The 14,713-nt window shown below is 55.7% G+C and overlaps 4 protein-coding genes across 4 annotated transcripts; 3 read left to right on the top strand and 1 right to left on the bottom strand.

The window, feature by feature from the left end:
• Positions 1–1,483: 1,483 nt before the first annotated feature.
• KVR01_006268 (uncharacterized protein) lies at positions 1,484–3,385 on the top strand (the record flags this gene model as incomplete). The annotated part of the gene is made up of 4 exons (XM_044792070.1): positions 1,484–2,274; positions 2,330–2,841; positions 2,923–3,019; positions 3,091–3,385. Exons 1-4 carry the CDS (start codon positions 1,817–1,819, stop codon positions 3,383–3,385), a joined length of 1,362 nt encoding a protein of 453 aa, XP_044645071.1. The 5' UTR covers positions 1,484–1,816.
• A 1,167-nt stretch (positions 3,386–4,552) lies between these two features.
• On the top strand, positions 4,553–5,769 carry KVR01_005975 (uncharacterized protein; the record flags this gene model as incomplete). The annotated part of the gene is made up of 2 exons (XM_044793170.1): positions 4,553–5,542; positions 5,600–5,769. The coding sequence occupies exons 1-2, from the start codon at positions 5,212–5,214 to the stop codon at positions 5,767–5,769; spliced, it is 501 nt and encodes a 166-aa protein (XP_044644778.1). The 5' UTR covers positions 4,553–5,211.
• A 515-nt stretch (positions 5,770–6,284) lies between these two features.
• Positions 6,285–11,454, bottom strand: KVR01_005763 (uncharacterized protein). The gene is made up of 2 exons (XM_044785712.1): positions 10,819–11,454; positions 6,285–10,632 (listed from the first exon to the last, which is right to left on the bottom strand). The coding sequence occupies exons 1-2, from the start codon at positions 10,917–10,919 to the stop codon at positions 7,566–7,568; spliced, it is 3,168 nt and encodes a 1,055-aa protein (XP_044644566.1). The 5' UTR covers positions 10,920–11,454; the 3' UTR covers positions 6,285–7,565.
• KVR01_006234 (uncharacterized protein) lies at positions 6,541–6,873 on the top strand (the record flags this gene model as incomplete). Its single annotated transcript, XM_044788864.1, has 1 exon — positions 6,541–6,873. One exon carries the CDS (start codon positions 6,541–6,543, stop codon positions 6,871–6,873), a length of 333 nt encoding a protein of 110 aa, XP_044645037.1.
• Positions 11,455–14,713: the final 3,259 nt, after the last annotated feature.

Consider the following 14,713-nt stretch of genomic DNA (forward strand, 5'->3'; position numbering starts at 1 on the left):
GCAAGCGAATGAAGGGGAGCCCGAGAGTGAGTAGGCAGCCGAACATTGAGATGGCACTCTTCGGCGTATGTTGGCGCTCCCCGGCCAGTAAAGTAAACAATTGAGATACGTGTTACAATTCGCAAGTTTGTGTGCTGGATATATATTTATATATAATACTGTAGTCGACCCTGAAGGATGCGAGTTTGTGGAACCTTGGAAGCCGGCCCATCCTTGTACGCGACAAGGCTGACTCCCTTTGCAACGATGACAATCCTCAGAACAGCAGGAGACGAGTTGCAGCACTCATTCACTAGACCCTCATCGTGTCCGAAAAGCTCCTGTTTGGTCCATGGTTTCGGTGGAATGCGTGAAGTACCCCTGAACAATGATCACAAGTGAACATACCACTTGCCATTGTATTTGTATGATAGAGCAAAGACTCGGAGGCGCCTAAAGACTCCTGATAAATGCTTTTGTTCTTGGGACATTTTGTTGGCATCTCGCGAGCTCATAGCAACGTGGATGGTCGATGCAGCAGAGCGTTCCCAGATTCAGGGTTGCAATGGTTTCGCCAAGCATGCACAGCTTAAACTCCACCCTGGTCGGCCCTATTCGCAAGGAATGGCATCGCCAAGCAGTCAAAGTCCATTCTCCATATTATCAATATGGGGCTCAGGGGCAACGTGACAAGAGAGACTTGCGAGTTACGTTGGATTCAAAGGTAAATCTAGTCACCAATGACATAGATTTCATGCCAGGGTATCCTTACTGTGGAGGCCGATGCTCGAGCCGGCAGTCGAGAAAAAGAAGTTCGACGTCCTGCGTCATAGGCTTCCCGGAGATCTGGTCCGCTCATGCTCTACGGAGTAGTCGTGGATTGACTCCCGGGTCATACAACCTCTAGCTGTATCCGTACGGTACGTACAAAGCACGACTCGAGCAGCCTGAGCTTAAATCCCGGCAACCCCACATGGGCATTCTAGTTGGCGTGACGGGAGTTGGACGTCCTTATACCAGACGAGGTTGCCTGTAAGTAGTGAGTGCCTGGTACATATAGTAAATAGAGGAGGTCTGGGATTAACAAGCCCGGACAAGCATCAGTCGTTGTGTGGGTTATATGGCCTGTAATCTCCGTGCTTGGCAGCATCATCAGGCTGTCCTGGCGGGGACCTGCATGCTGCTAAGCCGTGCTATAGTTACCTAAACGGTCAATCACAGTTACAGTCCTGGCCTCCCCGATATGCGGTGCCACGGGGTGCCACGGGGTGCCTGGACTGGATGAACAAGTCCCTCCAAGTGGATCTGCATAGACAAACCTGGCAGCGGCAGACCAGCCGGTACGTGAACAGTCGTAAACAGTCGTCTAGGTACCCACTCTGCCACTCCAGCCCCAGTCCGGCATCGGGATTTAGCACGGGTTCCGGCTCCTGCTGGAGTATACCTCGTCGTCGTCCCCGCAAAGAAACAAAAACCGCTATGGGGCACCCCAAGTTCCCCGCATGTTCTCTGCGAATCATTCCAATGCCGGCGGTGGCTTGTTCTGTTTTAGGGGCTTTAATTACCGATGGTTCTCCGTGCTTTGCCTTGCACTAGCAGACCATCAAGCTTTATTTCACGTTGAGCAGCGTTGTATCCGCGCTGCGTCCTTGCACACAAGCAGATCCGGGCCTAGGTACGAGACAGGGGGCCCCTTGACATAGCGCTAGCTGGGGCAACTACGCAGTATCCACCTTGGTCGAACTGCTTGAAGATCTCGCGCGGGCGGTGGGCGCACCGGAAGAGGAGAGCCGTCGTATGTAGTACCAGTTGACCCCAAGGCACTTAGAGCCTGTATATGTATAAAGGTACGATGACGACCTCCCCGCAGGCTGCTCCTTTGAGAGCGCCCAAGGCCCCAGGAGAGTCTCGTCAACAAACCTCCAGACAAAGCTCGGGCAGAAGCTATCTACGAATCATGGCTTGGGGATCGCTACCTGCACTGGCCGCCCTGGCCGCCATCCACATCCAATGGCTCCTCAACCCAGCCTCGGTGGTCGTCCAAGCTCAAGATCTGCCCGCACAGGCCCAGGTTATCGACCAAAGAAGCTTCAACGTCCTGCCTAACGTGCTGCCCGCCACTGTCGTGAATGGAAGTCAGGTCTTTATGCCCCCGGGCGTCTCACCGGAAGACCTCTTGGCCAAGCCGTTCCACATCTACGACGACGAGTTCCAGTCCATCATCGGTTCGGAGCCCACATTGACACTGATCGCGGAGACGGAAACGGACCCATTGTTTCACGAAGCCGTGGTCTGGTGTGTAGTTCCTCATCATCAGCTCGTTTTTGAATCCAGGCTGACCATCGAGCAGGATCGAGTCAACCGATGAGGTCTTCTTCGTCCAAAATGCCGGCGCAAAAGCCGCAGGCACAGGGCTCGACAAGTCAGCCATCATCCAGAAGATCGCTCTGTCACAAGCAGATGCAGTCAAGGATCAGGCCAACGCGACCGGACAGGTCACGGTGGAGGTTGTGCCGTCCAACCCACAGGTTATCAACCCCAACGGAGCTACCAACTACAAGGGCCAGATCCTCTACATGGCAGAGGGTGCTGGTGCCGAAAACACGTCAAACGCTGTTGTCATGAACCCAAGGGAACCATACAACACGACCGTCGTGCTGAACAACTACTTTGGCCGGCAGTTCAGCTCCCTGAACGACGTCGCCATTCACCCCGTCAACAAGGAGGTCTACTTCACAGATACCCTATATGGGTTCCTGCAGGACTTCCGCCCCGCCCCTGGGCTCCGGAACCAGGTCTACCGCTGGAATGACCAGACCGGCGCGGTTACGGTCGTCGCGGATGGATTTGTGCTGCCCAACGGTACGGACTCCTGGAGTCGCCCAAGGTCTCGAGCAAGAAAATTTGGTGGGCGGCAGATTCGCTGACTTGAATGTGACACAGGTATCACATTCTCTCCAGATGGCGCGTATGCCTACGTCGCGGACACGGGAATCAACAAGGGCTTCTACGGCTTCAACTTCTCAGACCCAGCATCCATGTAAGACCTCCCATGCGGCCCACGTCCTCTGCCAAGACTGTCACAATGCTAACCAGCCAAACTACCAATAGCTACCGCTTCGACGTCCTCGATGACGGCACCTGGGTCAACCGCAAGACTTTCGCCTACGTTGACTCCGGCGCACCGGATGGCATCCACACCGACACTAATGGCAACCTCTACGCGGGCTGCGGCGACGGCATCCAGGTGTGGAACCCTTCCGGGAAGCTTGTTGGAAAGATTTACCTCGGCACGACCAGCGCGAACTTCAAGTTTGCGGGCGACGGCAGGATGGTCATCTGCGCTGAGACTAAGCTGTTCTATGCCACCTTCAACGCGAGCGGGTGGATTACGGAGGGCCAGTGAAAGATTAGTTCTCGCTACATGCATATATATATTTGATCAGTGGGACTCGACTGGTATCGAATATGCCAGCATGTAGATATGGGGAGTACCCGTGAACGTGCCGCTTCGGATATTATATGCCCTCAAGGCTTAATCATCAGCGGCATGAGCAATATGAATGCATGAACACAAGGCGCCACGTGTTCTCAGGCTATACCTAGGATTGAGCAAGATAGCCGCTGCCCATCACAAGGCGGAATCAATTCGGCAAAGCGATCTCTGCCAACGAAACTGTAGAAGGCATAGAGAAACCCCAAGCTCTACAGTGAATTTTATTGCATAGTTGAGATTATACACGGTCTCTCGTCTTGTAGGACACCTCTAGTGCTCTTCTGGCTCCGGCGTAGTACTAGTATTAGCTGAAATTGGAGAATGCGCGGTGTTAAATGTGACTTGAACAATACCATACCTAGGCACCTATTTGACAGACACCTGCAAAAGTACTTATACCAGACTTGGATATTTGCTGGGCTCGGTCAATGTAACCGTCGAAGTGATTCTACTTGATTAGGCTGAGCTGTCCCTGTCGGATTGTTGCGCTGTGCTCAAGTGTTGCGTGATCTCACTGAGCTCACACGCGACGGCACTCACTCTCCCAAGACTTAAAGTCAGTGTCTGGAACTGCACATATTCTCAATGACCTCTTTCTGTGCTTGCGGTTGACACTGTCCAGACTTGTAGTCATTCCAAGTAAGGTTTGACTTCCCCAAGTTCCGAGTCGTCGCATTATGATAAACTTGAGGTGCCTTGACTGTAGAATATCCCTCGAATGTCAGCTGAGCTGTCTGGTTTTTCACTTCAAGACTTTTGTTCGGATAAAATTTGTTGTGTTGGAGTAACAAGTGGTGAACTTGCTCACCTCCATCATTGATCTTGGCGGTCTCCCGAGAACAGCCCTTGATGATATTATCCTGAGAGATATAGTTCGTTCTCGCTTCTTGCCGGTGCGAAAACGGGGGAAGTTTGTCAAAGCGAAATCAAGGAAACCCCCAAGATTGGCCGCAAGGAGGTGAAGGTGAGTTCCAAGCCATGTCACCCCATCGTGGGCGGGATGCATTAATTTTCGTGAAGCCCCAAGCCACCCTGAAAAGGTCCACGGGTCCCTCATGGCGATCATGAGGGGCGGTGGTTCGTCGAGCCCGCGCAACCGGACAGGGGCAAGCTTCGTTTTCGCTCTCTCGAGTCGCACCTTTGAACCCACGCGACCCTCCTTTGCAGTGGGAGGACAAGGAGGCTCACAAAGCGGCCCCTGGCCATTTTACCCGACCTCCTGGAAGCGGCTTGGCACGTCGCGCGAAGCAACTCTTCCCGATGCGCACACCCGCCCTGCCGCAGGGATGGGGAGCTTAGCAGTGTTTCAGGAGCTCGTCTCGAACAACCGCATCGGTAAAGATGCTGAGCAGAGGCGCCGACATAGTTGGCAGACAAGGCGAAAAGAGCTGGCCCTGCACTTGCGCTGCGGGTCGCGTTCGCTTCTGGCGTCATGGTTTTGGCCTCATCTTGGCTGTTCAAGCAGTCTTGTCGGTCTGGGCGGTGCGCGGCGTCCTCTTTGCCCCGAAGCTTGAGTATATCTCGCGCGCGAGACCCGGGCTCTTTTCCCCAAGCTCTCGGGCTCGACAAGATTCTTCAGTCTATCGACGCACATCACCCGCTCTCTTGGGACTTGTCAAGTCAAACGGTAGTCCAGCCCTGAGCTGTTGAAACGAAACATCAAAACTCACCCACCACCTACCTCTCTTATATCAACGCCACACCACACCACAACACACAACACTCAAAACATCAAAATGCTGTCCAACCGCCGTTCGTTGCTCGGAGGCCCCGTCGGTGGCCCAATGTCCGTCGACAAGGCGAATCCCAACCGGCAAACATGGTGCCGCCGTGCCTCATCCTTCACCATCACGCCGGGCACCTACGGCGACGTAGCACCGCCAGTCTACAACAGCACCCAGGCGGATGGCCAGCCACATTGCCAGTCCCCGTCCGTCCTCACATCCACAACCGCAGAGATCCCAGGCCACCGCGTGGTCAGGGTCATCGGCTCCGTCTACGGCAACACGACCGCGGCGCTGCCCAAGGACGGCGTCAAGATGTGGCTCAAGACTGCCGTCGGGATGGGTGCCGAGGTCAGGAGCCTCACCAACATCATCTACAACGCGAGGGACGCTGCCACAGACAGGATGGTCATGGACTGCGTCTCGAGGGGCGGCAACGCCATCATCGGCATGAGCTTTACCGAGAGCGAGATTGCTGGCTGTGCCACGGTCAGTGTCCAGGGCACGGCGGTTTATATGGAGCTCAGCAGGAAGGTGTCTGAGGATCCGTTCAAGGAGGAACGAGATTGAGGGTCAAGTGCAAAAAACCCGTTTCTTTTTTCTATTTCTTGATGAATAATGCGCAACATACCCGGCTCTCAGTTGAGGCTATCTATACAACACTACTTTAACGAACAACGTCAGTCTTGGAACCTAAGAAGTTCATACCTAGTTTAATAGCACACAATCCGAGTCTCTCACCAATGGCACACCTTATGCCCGCAGTGGTAGGAACACACCGTGATCAAACCACACCCCACCACTGGAGATGATGGCGCGATTTTCAAGAATAACCAGAGCGAGAAGTTTATTCCATGCATATCTCCCATCGAGATACCGCTGCAGTCGACTGGTCAAGAAGCAGAGGCGCTCCCGGGATGTGGTGGTCCCGCAATTCGACGTCGCATCCACGCAACACCGCCGGAAGAGGGACTGGATGTGGAGCTACAGTACTCAAGTCCACGCCGACGTCATCTCACAGCGCAGGTCACCTGCGGCACGCCACATGTGCATGATGAAGTTGGATGCGCGACTGAACAACATACAGCAAACCTCACTTGTCCAGCAATCCGGTTCTGTCTTACCCCGGACTATATGTGAATCCAAATAAGTCACCTACCATTGAGGACTGTAACGACACAAATCAAATAAAGCGGACCACACCGGCGCTCTCCCTCACCTACCATTGACCAAGTTCAGCTTCCAAGGTTGATGACATATCACCCGACCAGACCTACAATAAACACCATCAAAGCTACGTACTGGAACATAAGATACCCCTCATTCGAGAAAAGCATCAAAATGGACACAATCAAGAAAGTCCTCCACCCAAACCGGGAATCACCGCCCCAAAAAGATAACCACCCACCGACCTCGGAACAACAGCCCCCACCAGGAACCCGCCCAGATCACGAGACCCTACCAGACAGCCTAGGAAGCGAGCCCAACGCCACAGGCACCACTGCCGCGGCAGGGGACCAGCCCAAGATCAACCGCGGCCAACACCAACCGCGCCAGCCCGTCGGCGCGGCGGGCAGCTCGGGCCCGGACGCCACCGCACTCGATGCTAGGGCGCGGGCCGAGGCGGACAACAACTTCCCCGGGACCAATCCTCACCCTTCGCATTCGGCTTGAGGTGTCTGGTTTGGGTTGTGGTTGGCCAGACCTTGCGTAGGTCTCGAGTAGCAAAGGAGAGGTCAGCACCCCGGGGGTGGGGGCCGTTGGAGTTTGGGTGCTTCAGACAGCAGGATGAGGCTGGCACGTATGCGACATCATCCGGCGTGGTCATCGCACATTGGAATCACGAGAGCGATATTCAGCAGGTACATGGCAGAGACTGGAACGAAGGGACAACAAAGCACGGGATGCAGTCGTGGGAATCAACCCACGCTCAATGGTTTTGATAATTTTGAGGCATCTTTCGTACGCACAACTCGAAAACGCCAACCGTCATCGGTTGCATTGTCACAACATGTATAGTCCGAAGCAATAAAATGTTCCAGTCCATGATTCCCCTAAGCGCCCAGATAAACATTGCCCACGCTTGACCTTTGGGTCGCATTCTTGCATAGCCTGACTCATTTTCCAACCCCATTGTGTAAAGACGATTGCCTCCATGCGCGAATAGCAGTCTTTGCATTTGATATAGCATGCCACCGAAGAGAAATTGTCAAGAACTAATAGTTCCGATGTCAACATGCAGAACTTCAGAACATCACAAATACGAACGCCACACAGTGCTCCGTGGCGTCGAATCATCATCAATATCTAGAAAAAAAAAGGGGGGGGGATAAAGGCCAAGACATAATAGTGAAATTGCGCAATTATCACATGTGACCGTGGTTGTCGGCGCCTCCCCCAAGGTTATTCGAATCGAAAAGCCCTGTAAAGTCACCGGGGAAGAAATCCCATGGCGGCATCATATCGTTTGGTAGTCCGAGTGATCCAATGTTGATCTCTTCCACCGTGATAGCGTCAGCTATTGGTCCAGCACCGAAGTAAGGGTATGAACCAGAGGCGAGGCCATTCTGTGCGAAATCATGCCCATAGTTCCCAACCACATCATTTGATGTGTGGCTCGGGGCGCCGTGGTTGAGCTGGTGCATGCGCTGGTGGTGGACAGAGTTTGGGTCACTAAGTGAGTTCGGTGGCGAGGTGCCCTGAAGGACAGAAGATTCGTAGTTCGAGGATGGTGTGAACGGATGGGTCGACAGTGGCGGGTGAACAGGACCTCCACTCGCGATTCCAGACAGAACCTGAAGCCTGGCGCCACCGGTTGCAGGTGTACCGGGGCCAACGTCAGGCGTCAGGCCTGATCTGGCGTCCGAGGTAAGGCTAGTCGATAGCGACGGGGTCATTCGGTGCGCGGCCGAGTTGTTCGCAGAGTAGCGCATAGCAGACATGTTCTGCTGTGGGAAAGTCGAGGAGAACGCTGTTGGAGTCTCCGGAAGGCTCTGGCGTATCGGATCGTAGATCATGTTGCCTGGGGGCGTTGGAGCGGATTGAGGTGCAGCTGACGGAGGCGGATGGGTAGGGCCTTGAGTCTGCGTACCCCCCGCGTTCATGTTCTGGTACAAAAGTGTGAGACTCGAATTTGGTGAATTTGTTGTTCCAGTGAGCGACCATGCAATCGGAGGGGCGCTCGGCTGGGGTGAAGATGGATTATCGAGCCGCGCAAAGCGACTTAATGAAGTAGGGCGGCGAGGTAGTTTTGTGCTCTCGTACTCCTCGGCGGTATAGGTCTCGCAGTCCCAAACGCCCTTTGACCTATGTTCTAATGCGACGAGAATGTAGTTGACACCATTCCAATACATGATGAGCTGTTGCAGAACCTTGTAGCACCTCTGATAATTTTGATTTGCGGCATCAGCTAATAGTGAATGCTTGGAAGATCTTGACTCTGCGCCTGACTTGGTCTTCTTATTAGTCGGTCTGGCCGAGTTTGTGTTGATGGGTGCGTTCGCAAGCGGTGGAGACGCATCCCTCGAGACGGGTTGTGAGGCAACGGCAGCCGACTCGGTCAAGAAAGCGCACGCAGCAATGTACATGGGCTGCGATATGAACGGGTTGCCGATGTAGCTTTTCGGGTCGATGAGTTCGGCCAGGGCGAGAATATCGGCAATCGTTTTGGCACTTGACATGGCCAGTTCTCGACTATGTGATGTCAATTGAGGCTGTCTGATGCCGAAGGATGTCAGGAGCGGTTGGTGCAGGACAATGATCAAGGCATGAAACCAGACATGTAGCAAAATAAAAGTCGTGCCCTGCCCATGCTTGACGTAATTCTGGAAGTGCAGCGGATTGAAATGCAAGCGGGGGTCTTGTTTGTGGTAGAGTCGGGTCAGATCACTTTCAATCTTTGCCAGTATAGCCATCTTTTCTTCTGTAAGGTCCTGCACTTTGTTGATCTTGTTCAATACATCGGAGACGCGGCCGTAGAACTGAGTGATCTGGATGAACGCAGGATAAGGAAGTGGCCAGCCTGAGGCTGGGTCGATCAGTGGCTCCGGGGTTGGTAATTCGAATTCCTCGTCTTTGATGGTGACAGTCCGACCGGTGCCGGTGGAAATGATGCGGTCCAGGATATAGATGGCCCACGCGGTATCGACACGCTCCTGGACGATCTCTTGCTGCTCTTCAGGGTTCAGCGTCTCGCTTTTTGGTATCGCGGTACTGGTGTCCTCCTCATCGCCATTTGCATGGTTCCAGGACCGAGTGTACCATGGGTCTTTATCGCCTCGGAATTGGACGCCCTCATTCTTCTGTAGGCCCAGGTCGAACGCCATGCGTATCGCAAGACCAAGATACATCCACAGAGTACTATCCTGGCCCGCGCCGAAGCCCTCGTAAGCCATGAGCAAATAAGCTTGGACTGCGCCGACTGAGGGACATGGGAATGCATCAACCGTCGCGGTTCGTGCCCTCTGCGCAAAAGCGTTTCCGTAGTCCCACTTCGACCCTTCTCCGGCGGCACCCAAAGAGTCCGTCGCGGTCGAGAATCTGGCCGCCAAGGCGCAGATTGCGTCCACCAGGATTGCGTCCAGCCTCTTCTCTTTCACCATGCGCAGCACGCGCTCCTCATGCAGGAACGGGTAGCTACAGCCAAGATGTACGAAGAAGATCTTGATCAGGTTGATTATGGTAGGGTGGACGGGGCCAGGGTCGTTTGGGTCGTATGCAGGCACTTCTTCCATTGCCTGCAGGACAGTGTCGGCGTGCGAAGGTAGGCTGTGGTGGCTCAACATGGACCCAGACTCGGGGGAGGTGACCGAGGCAGAGCCTCCTCTGCTCCTGCGTCGGTGATAGTGGTGCACGTTGACCACCATCTGCTTATAGCCCGGTACAATAGCAGTCGGTCCGAAGTAGCGGAAGTAGGGGACCTTGTGAGTCTCATGGTGGTGCTGGACAGGTGATCGGGTACTCGGGCTTTGGCCATCGTCGGAAAAGGAGACGGTGCGCTGGAACGGGGGTCTCTTTGCTGACTTTTCTGGAGTTTGTGGTTTTGATGGTTCCGTAGCCCAATCCTTGTTGATGTCCTTCCTCGATTTCCCAATGGTGCCGCCGCTCGTTGTGGAGGACGAGTCGCTGCGTGGCTTGTGTGTAGAGCTATATTCGAGCGTGGTCTCGGAGTGGCGACTTGTACCATTCCGGGGCTCTGATGGGCGGCGGCCGAGGTGTTTGCTGTCGAGGACATCTGTGAGGTGGTCGTCCTCGGGTTCGATGGGCGAAGTACCGATTCCTCCCTCCACCTTGACAGGAGAGATGGCGGAGTCTGTCCTGAGCCTGTCATTCTGCTCGGGGTATCCAAGACACTGGTGGCCATTCTTATCGCACGTCGAACAGGTCGGTTTCTCTCCGTCGCACCGCGTCTTCCGTTTCCGGCAAGTAAGACATCTGTAGGATATGTACCAAAGTCAGCAGGCCGGATTGCCTCCCAGGTAAACACAATGGCTTGAGTTGCAGTCGTAGGCAGCCTGAGGTGCGGCTCCCCACAGACCGGGACACAGATGACGCAATGTAGAGGGTCGGAAGGAGTCGAGGTGATGGAGGTAGGATGGAGCATGGAGAATATGCACTGACGCTGCATTCACGCGCCGCCTTTTGGAGGGGGGCTGGCCCTGGTTGTTGACAAAACGGATCTGCTTCGGGGGCGGTACGGCGCCGGTCGACGGAGTCGCCATCACGGAGGGGATTCGGGCGGCATGAGAGATGCTGGACCATAGGCGAAACAGGCAGCAGGTGGCTGATCGTTGCAGCGCGTGCGAGCGAGACGTGGGTCCTGCCTTGTCACGGACGAAGCGGATGACTGCAACGGAGCGAGATGCAGGATGGGAGGGAAAGGCGCCAGCAATGACGGAGCACTGGCACCCCAGGTTCGGGGTCCGGCAGATGCTGGGTTGGGACTTGGGGCTGCCTGGGGGCGCCTGGTGGGCTGGCAAGGCTGGGTGGATGCGGGGCCCCGGAGCCAGCTCCCACGGTCGGGGATCGGCGACCAGCCTGAGGGTGCGGGCGGGCTGGGCGGGGCGAGTCAGCTGGCTGGCGGCAGGCCTGGCTACCCAGACGACATTGGCAGAGCTGCAGCTGGAGCTGGGTGGTGTATGATGTGGCAGAGCTCATCTGAGCCGTCAGGTGGTGGTTGAATCTGCACCGCCCGCGCTGGCTGATACATCTTGTCTGCTTGTCTGCTTGTCTGCTTGTCAGACTTGCACTGTACAACTGCTCGACGAAGGCCTGGAGGTGGAATCCATGTTGCACGGCTTGCACGGCCATCCATGTCAACCTGGAGACGTCGGACGAGAGGGGATTGGCCTTTGGGGTGCGGAGAAGGCCCTTCGAACCAATCCATGCCTGCCTGTCAAGCCTGTCTCGCCCGCCCGTCTCAGTAGCTGCTCGGCCGGCCGGTCGAATGCCACCCTCGAAGGGGAATCTGCAGCTCGGGTGCCCCAGAGCAAAGGAAACTCCGAGCGGGTGGGCACGACAGCCAGTCCATGCCTGTTGCCGATGCGAGTGGCCGTGAGTCTGGGCGAGCATGTCCTCGTCCTGTTCTGATTGGGTTTTCGAGTTTCGGGACGGCAGGACGGGCACGCAACGTGCGATCATGAAAGGGTCTAATAACAGATGGGACGGGAAAAAAGATTGGGCCTGGACTCGTGGAGGCATGACGCGACATGGCATTCGCGAAATCGATATCTTGCCTCGCCGGGCGGGCCCCACCTTCCCTCCAACACTGCCCTGACAGGAAGTACGGAGAACTGTAGAAAGAGCCTCCCGGCACTGCGCTGTCTTCCTTTTCCAAGCAGTCAACCAATAAAAATATTAGAGCGAGCTGCAAGTCTCCACCTCTCCATCGTCTCATCGCTAGGACGAACTCGATTGCCGGATTGCTTGGGGAATATCCACTTTGACTGCTGCAGACCACGATCCAAGTCAAATGCGGGACACACTCCTCGAGCGAGCTCTGCCACACATTCATCCGATCACGCTGGTCTCGACATGCAGGGCCTTGTACGACAATGGCGTCCGACGCACGAGTCTCACTCCCTCTTCTTCGACCTCAGACCTCAGGTCATCGTCTAGCTTCGGGCCATACCCGGCCTAATGGATGTGCCGTATAGGGCAGGGGACGGGACCGAAAAAGTTTATTGACTGTAGTAGTCTCCAGGGTCCTATTTCGCCAGGGGGTGGGGGAGGAACAACCATCTTGGCGGCGCTCTTGGGAAGTCTTCATATAAACAAAAGATTTGAACGCAGTAGGTAACACCTCAGTCGCCACACCGGCTTGGTAATGGCACCGAGTCCAATCTGAGAGTTTCGGAGGTGGTTGTCCGAACACATCTCAGCCTGGAGGCACCACTGTCAACTGGTGTGCAGCCTTGACAGAGCAGTGGTGGTTGTTCGCCCAAGAAAAACGGTCCGGGACAAACAAGTCTCTGGGCGATAGATTGCGTAGCACTTGCTCCTCCTGTGAAACGGTGCGCAGCTCCGGAGATGTTTACGGGCATGAACTCACAAAATGGCATGCTGCCATGGGCTGAGGGCAGAGCTCCCTGTCGAATTCCCGTCAGGTACAGACTGTACAGACCTTTTTCTGCTGAGGTTCGTTCGTCGAGGTAAAATCACGTCGTAGAAACGGTCCGTGTCTTCGCGTCGAGACAAGACTCCAAAGCCTTAAAATAGGATTCACCAAATTGTATGCCCAGGCACCTTGACGCAGTTGTACACGAGTTTGCAATAACCCAACTGACCACAATGAGACACCCATGTCAATAGTTTTCCCCAACCCCGGAAGACCAAATATTCCCCGGCCTCGAGGAGGTCTGATTTTCACCGTGCAATGCTTCCCCACCCCCTGCCCAATACGCCCTGACCCATGTGATTACACGTCGTATCATTACACCAGTGCGCCGCCACGGCGGCTCCGTCACCTCCGCACCGGCCCGCTCACCCAAAGACTATACTGATCCCCATCTGCTTGCTGACCTTTCTCCACAGGTCCGGCGTCGAGAGCGCCCCAGCGACGGGGAACTCGCCCAGGCCATCCACCTGCTGCGCGCCGCCACCGTGACTGCTCTCGGTGGCGGCTCCCTCGGCGGCGGCTCCCTCGCTTTCCATAGCGTCGGCCAGCCGCCACACCTCCTGTGCGATATCCCACGCCCACTTGATGTTGATCATCCCTTGCCTCTTCTCGACAAGCGCAAAGGCATCCCTCGCCAGCTTCCGGTCCTGCTCCGTGACCGCCTCGCACGACGCCACGAACAGCGGCCACAGCAGGGCGCCCATGGGCCCCGCGTGCGAGCACGTCTGCAGGCAGTGCCACAGCGCCGTGTGCGCGTGCGTCTGCACCGACGCGTGGCTGCGCGGGTACCCGTAGATGGTGTGGTACAGGTACACGAAGGCGCTGTGCCGGTACGCCATGGCGTTGTTGAAGATGGAGTGCAGCCGCGACCGTTCCGCCGTCTCCGTGTCGTGCCGCCGCTCATCCGTCTCCGGCGACGGCGGGTCGTCCGGGTTAAACCCGGGCGGCAGGTACGGCTGCCATGATTCCAGCGCCCTCTCGATCGCCTGTGAGTTTGTCTCGAACTCGGTCTTGAGGACGGCGATCATGGACGAGGGCTGGCCCTCGCGGCATGCGTTCTCCAGTTCTGTCTTGTCGGACGAGAGCTTGGATAGGCGGTGAATTATTGGCCACAGCGATGTTGCCATGCCCAGTAGAGTGTCGACGGAGCTGAGTGAGGACGTGACCGGGGCTCCGGTGGGAGGGAATGGGTGGAGGCAGCCCTTCCCTGGGGCTTGTGAAAGGGGCGCTGTGCCGAATGAAAGGGCTGCAATAACGTCGTAAAATCGGAATGCCTTTTGCACATGTCAGTAGAGCTCAGTGATAAGCGCAGATCAATCATCGGGGATGACATACTCGTTCTAAGAAAATCCCAGTAGCATCTGTTGCTACTGGATATGAGTTCATGATGGTCATGGCTCCTTTAAGATGGCCATCAACTAAATTGGACCGGCCCCTTTGAACCAACTGCAGGAAGGGTTAGTAAAAATACGCATAGATAAGCAGATTCCTCACATACCACTTCATAATACACCAGTAGCATGATGGCTGCCAACAACTCATTCCTATTCTCGGCGGTCTTAGCCTTCTGGTCGATCAGAGCCGCAAGGCCCTGAATGGCCTGGCCATGGAAGTACATCGACTGTTCCTGGTTTGTCACCCCGCGGTATTCCATGTGTGCGCTGGACAGGGCGTAAATTGCGTTCATAACCGGGGAACTCTTGGCTGTCAGGGGCAAGACTAGCTCCCGGAACGGGTTCCCGCTCTCCTCACGGAAGACGATGAGGTGGCTGAGGCTCTCGCAGAAGTGCGCTACGAGGGCACGCCGGTTTGTCCGATCCGAGAACTCGGAGAAGGCAGGGATGTAGAAGTCAAGCAGCGGCGAGCCGACAGGGCACGGCGCGATCATGGCCAGGTCCG

The sequence above is a fragment of the Diaporthe batatas genome, assembly GCF_019321695.1.
Source record: "Diaporthe batatas strain CRI 302-4 chromosome Unknown Contig00006, whole genome shotgun sequence".
In the NCBI taxonomy this organism is placed as follows: domain Eukaryota; kingdom Fungi; phylum Ascomycota; class Sordariomycetes; order Diaporthales; family Diaporthaceae; genus Diaporthe; species Diaporthe batatas.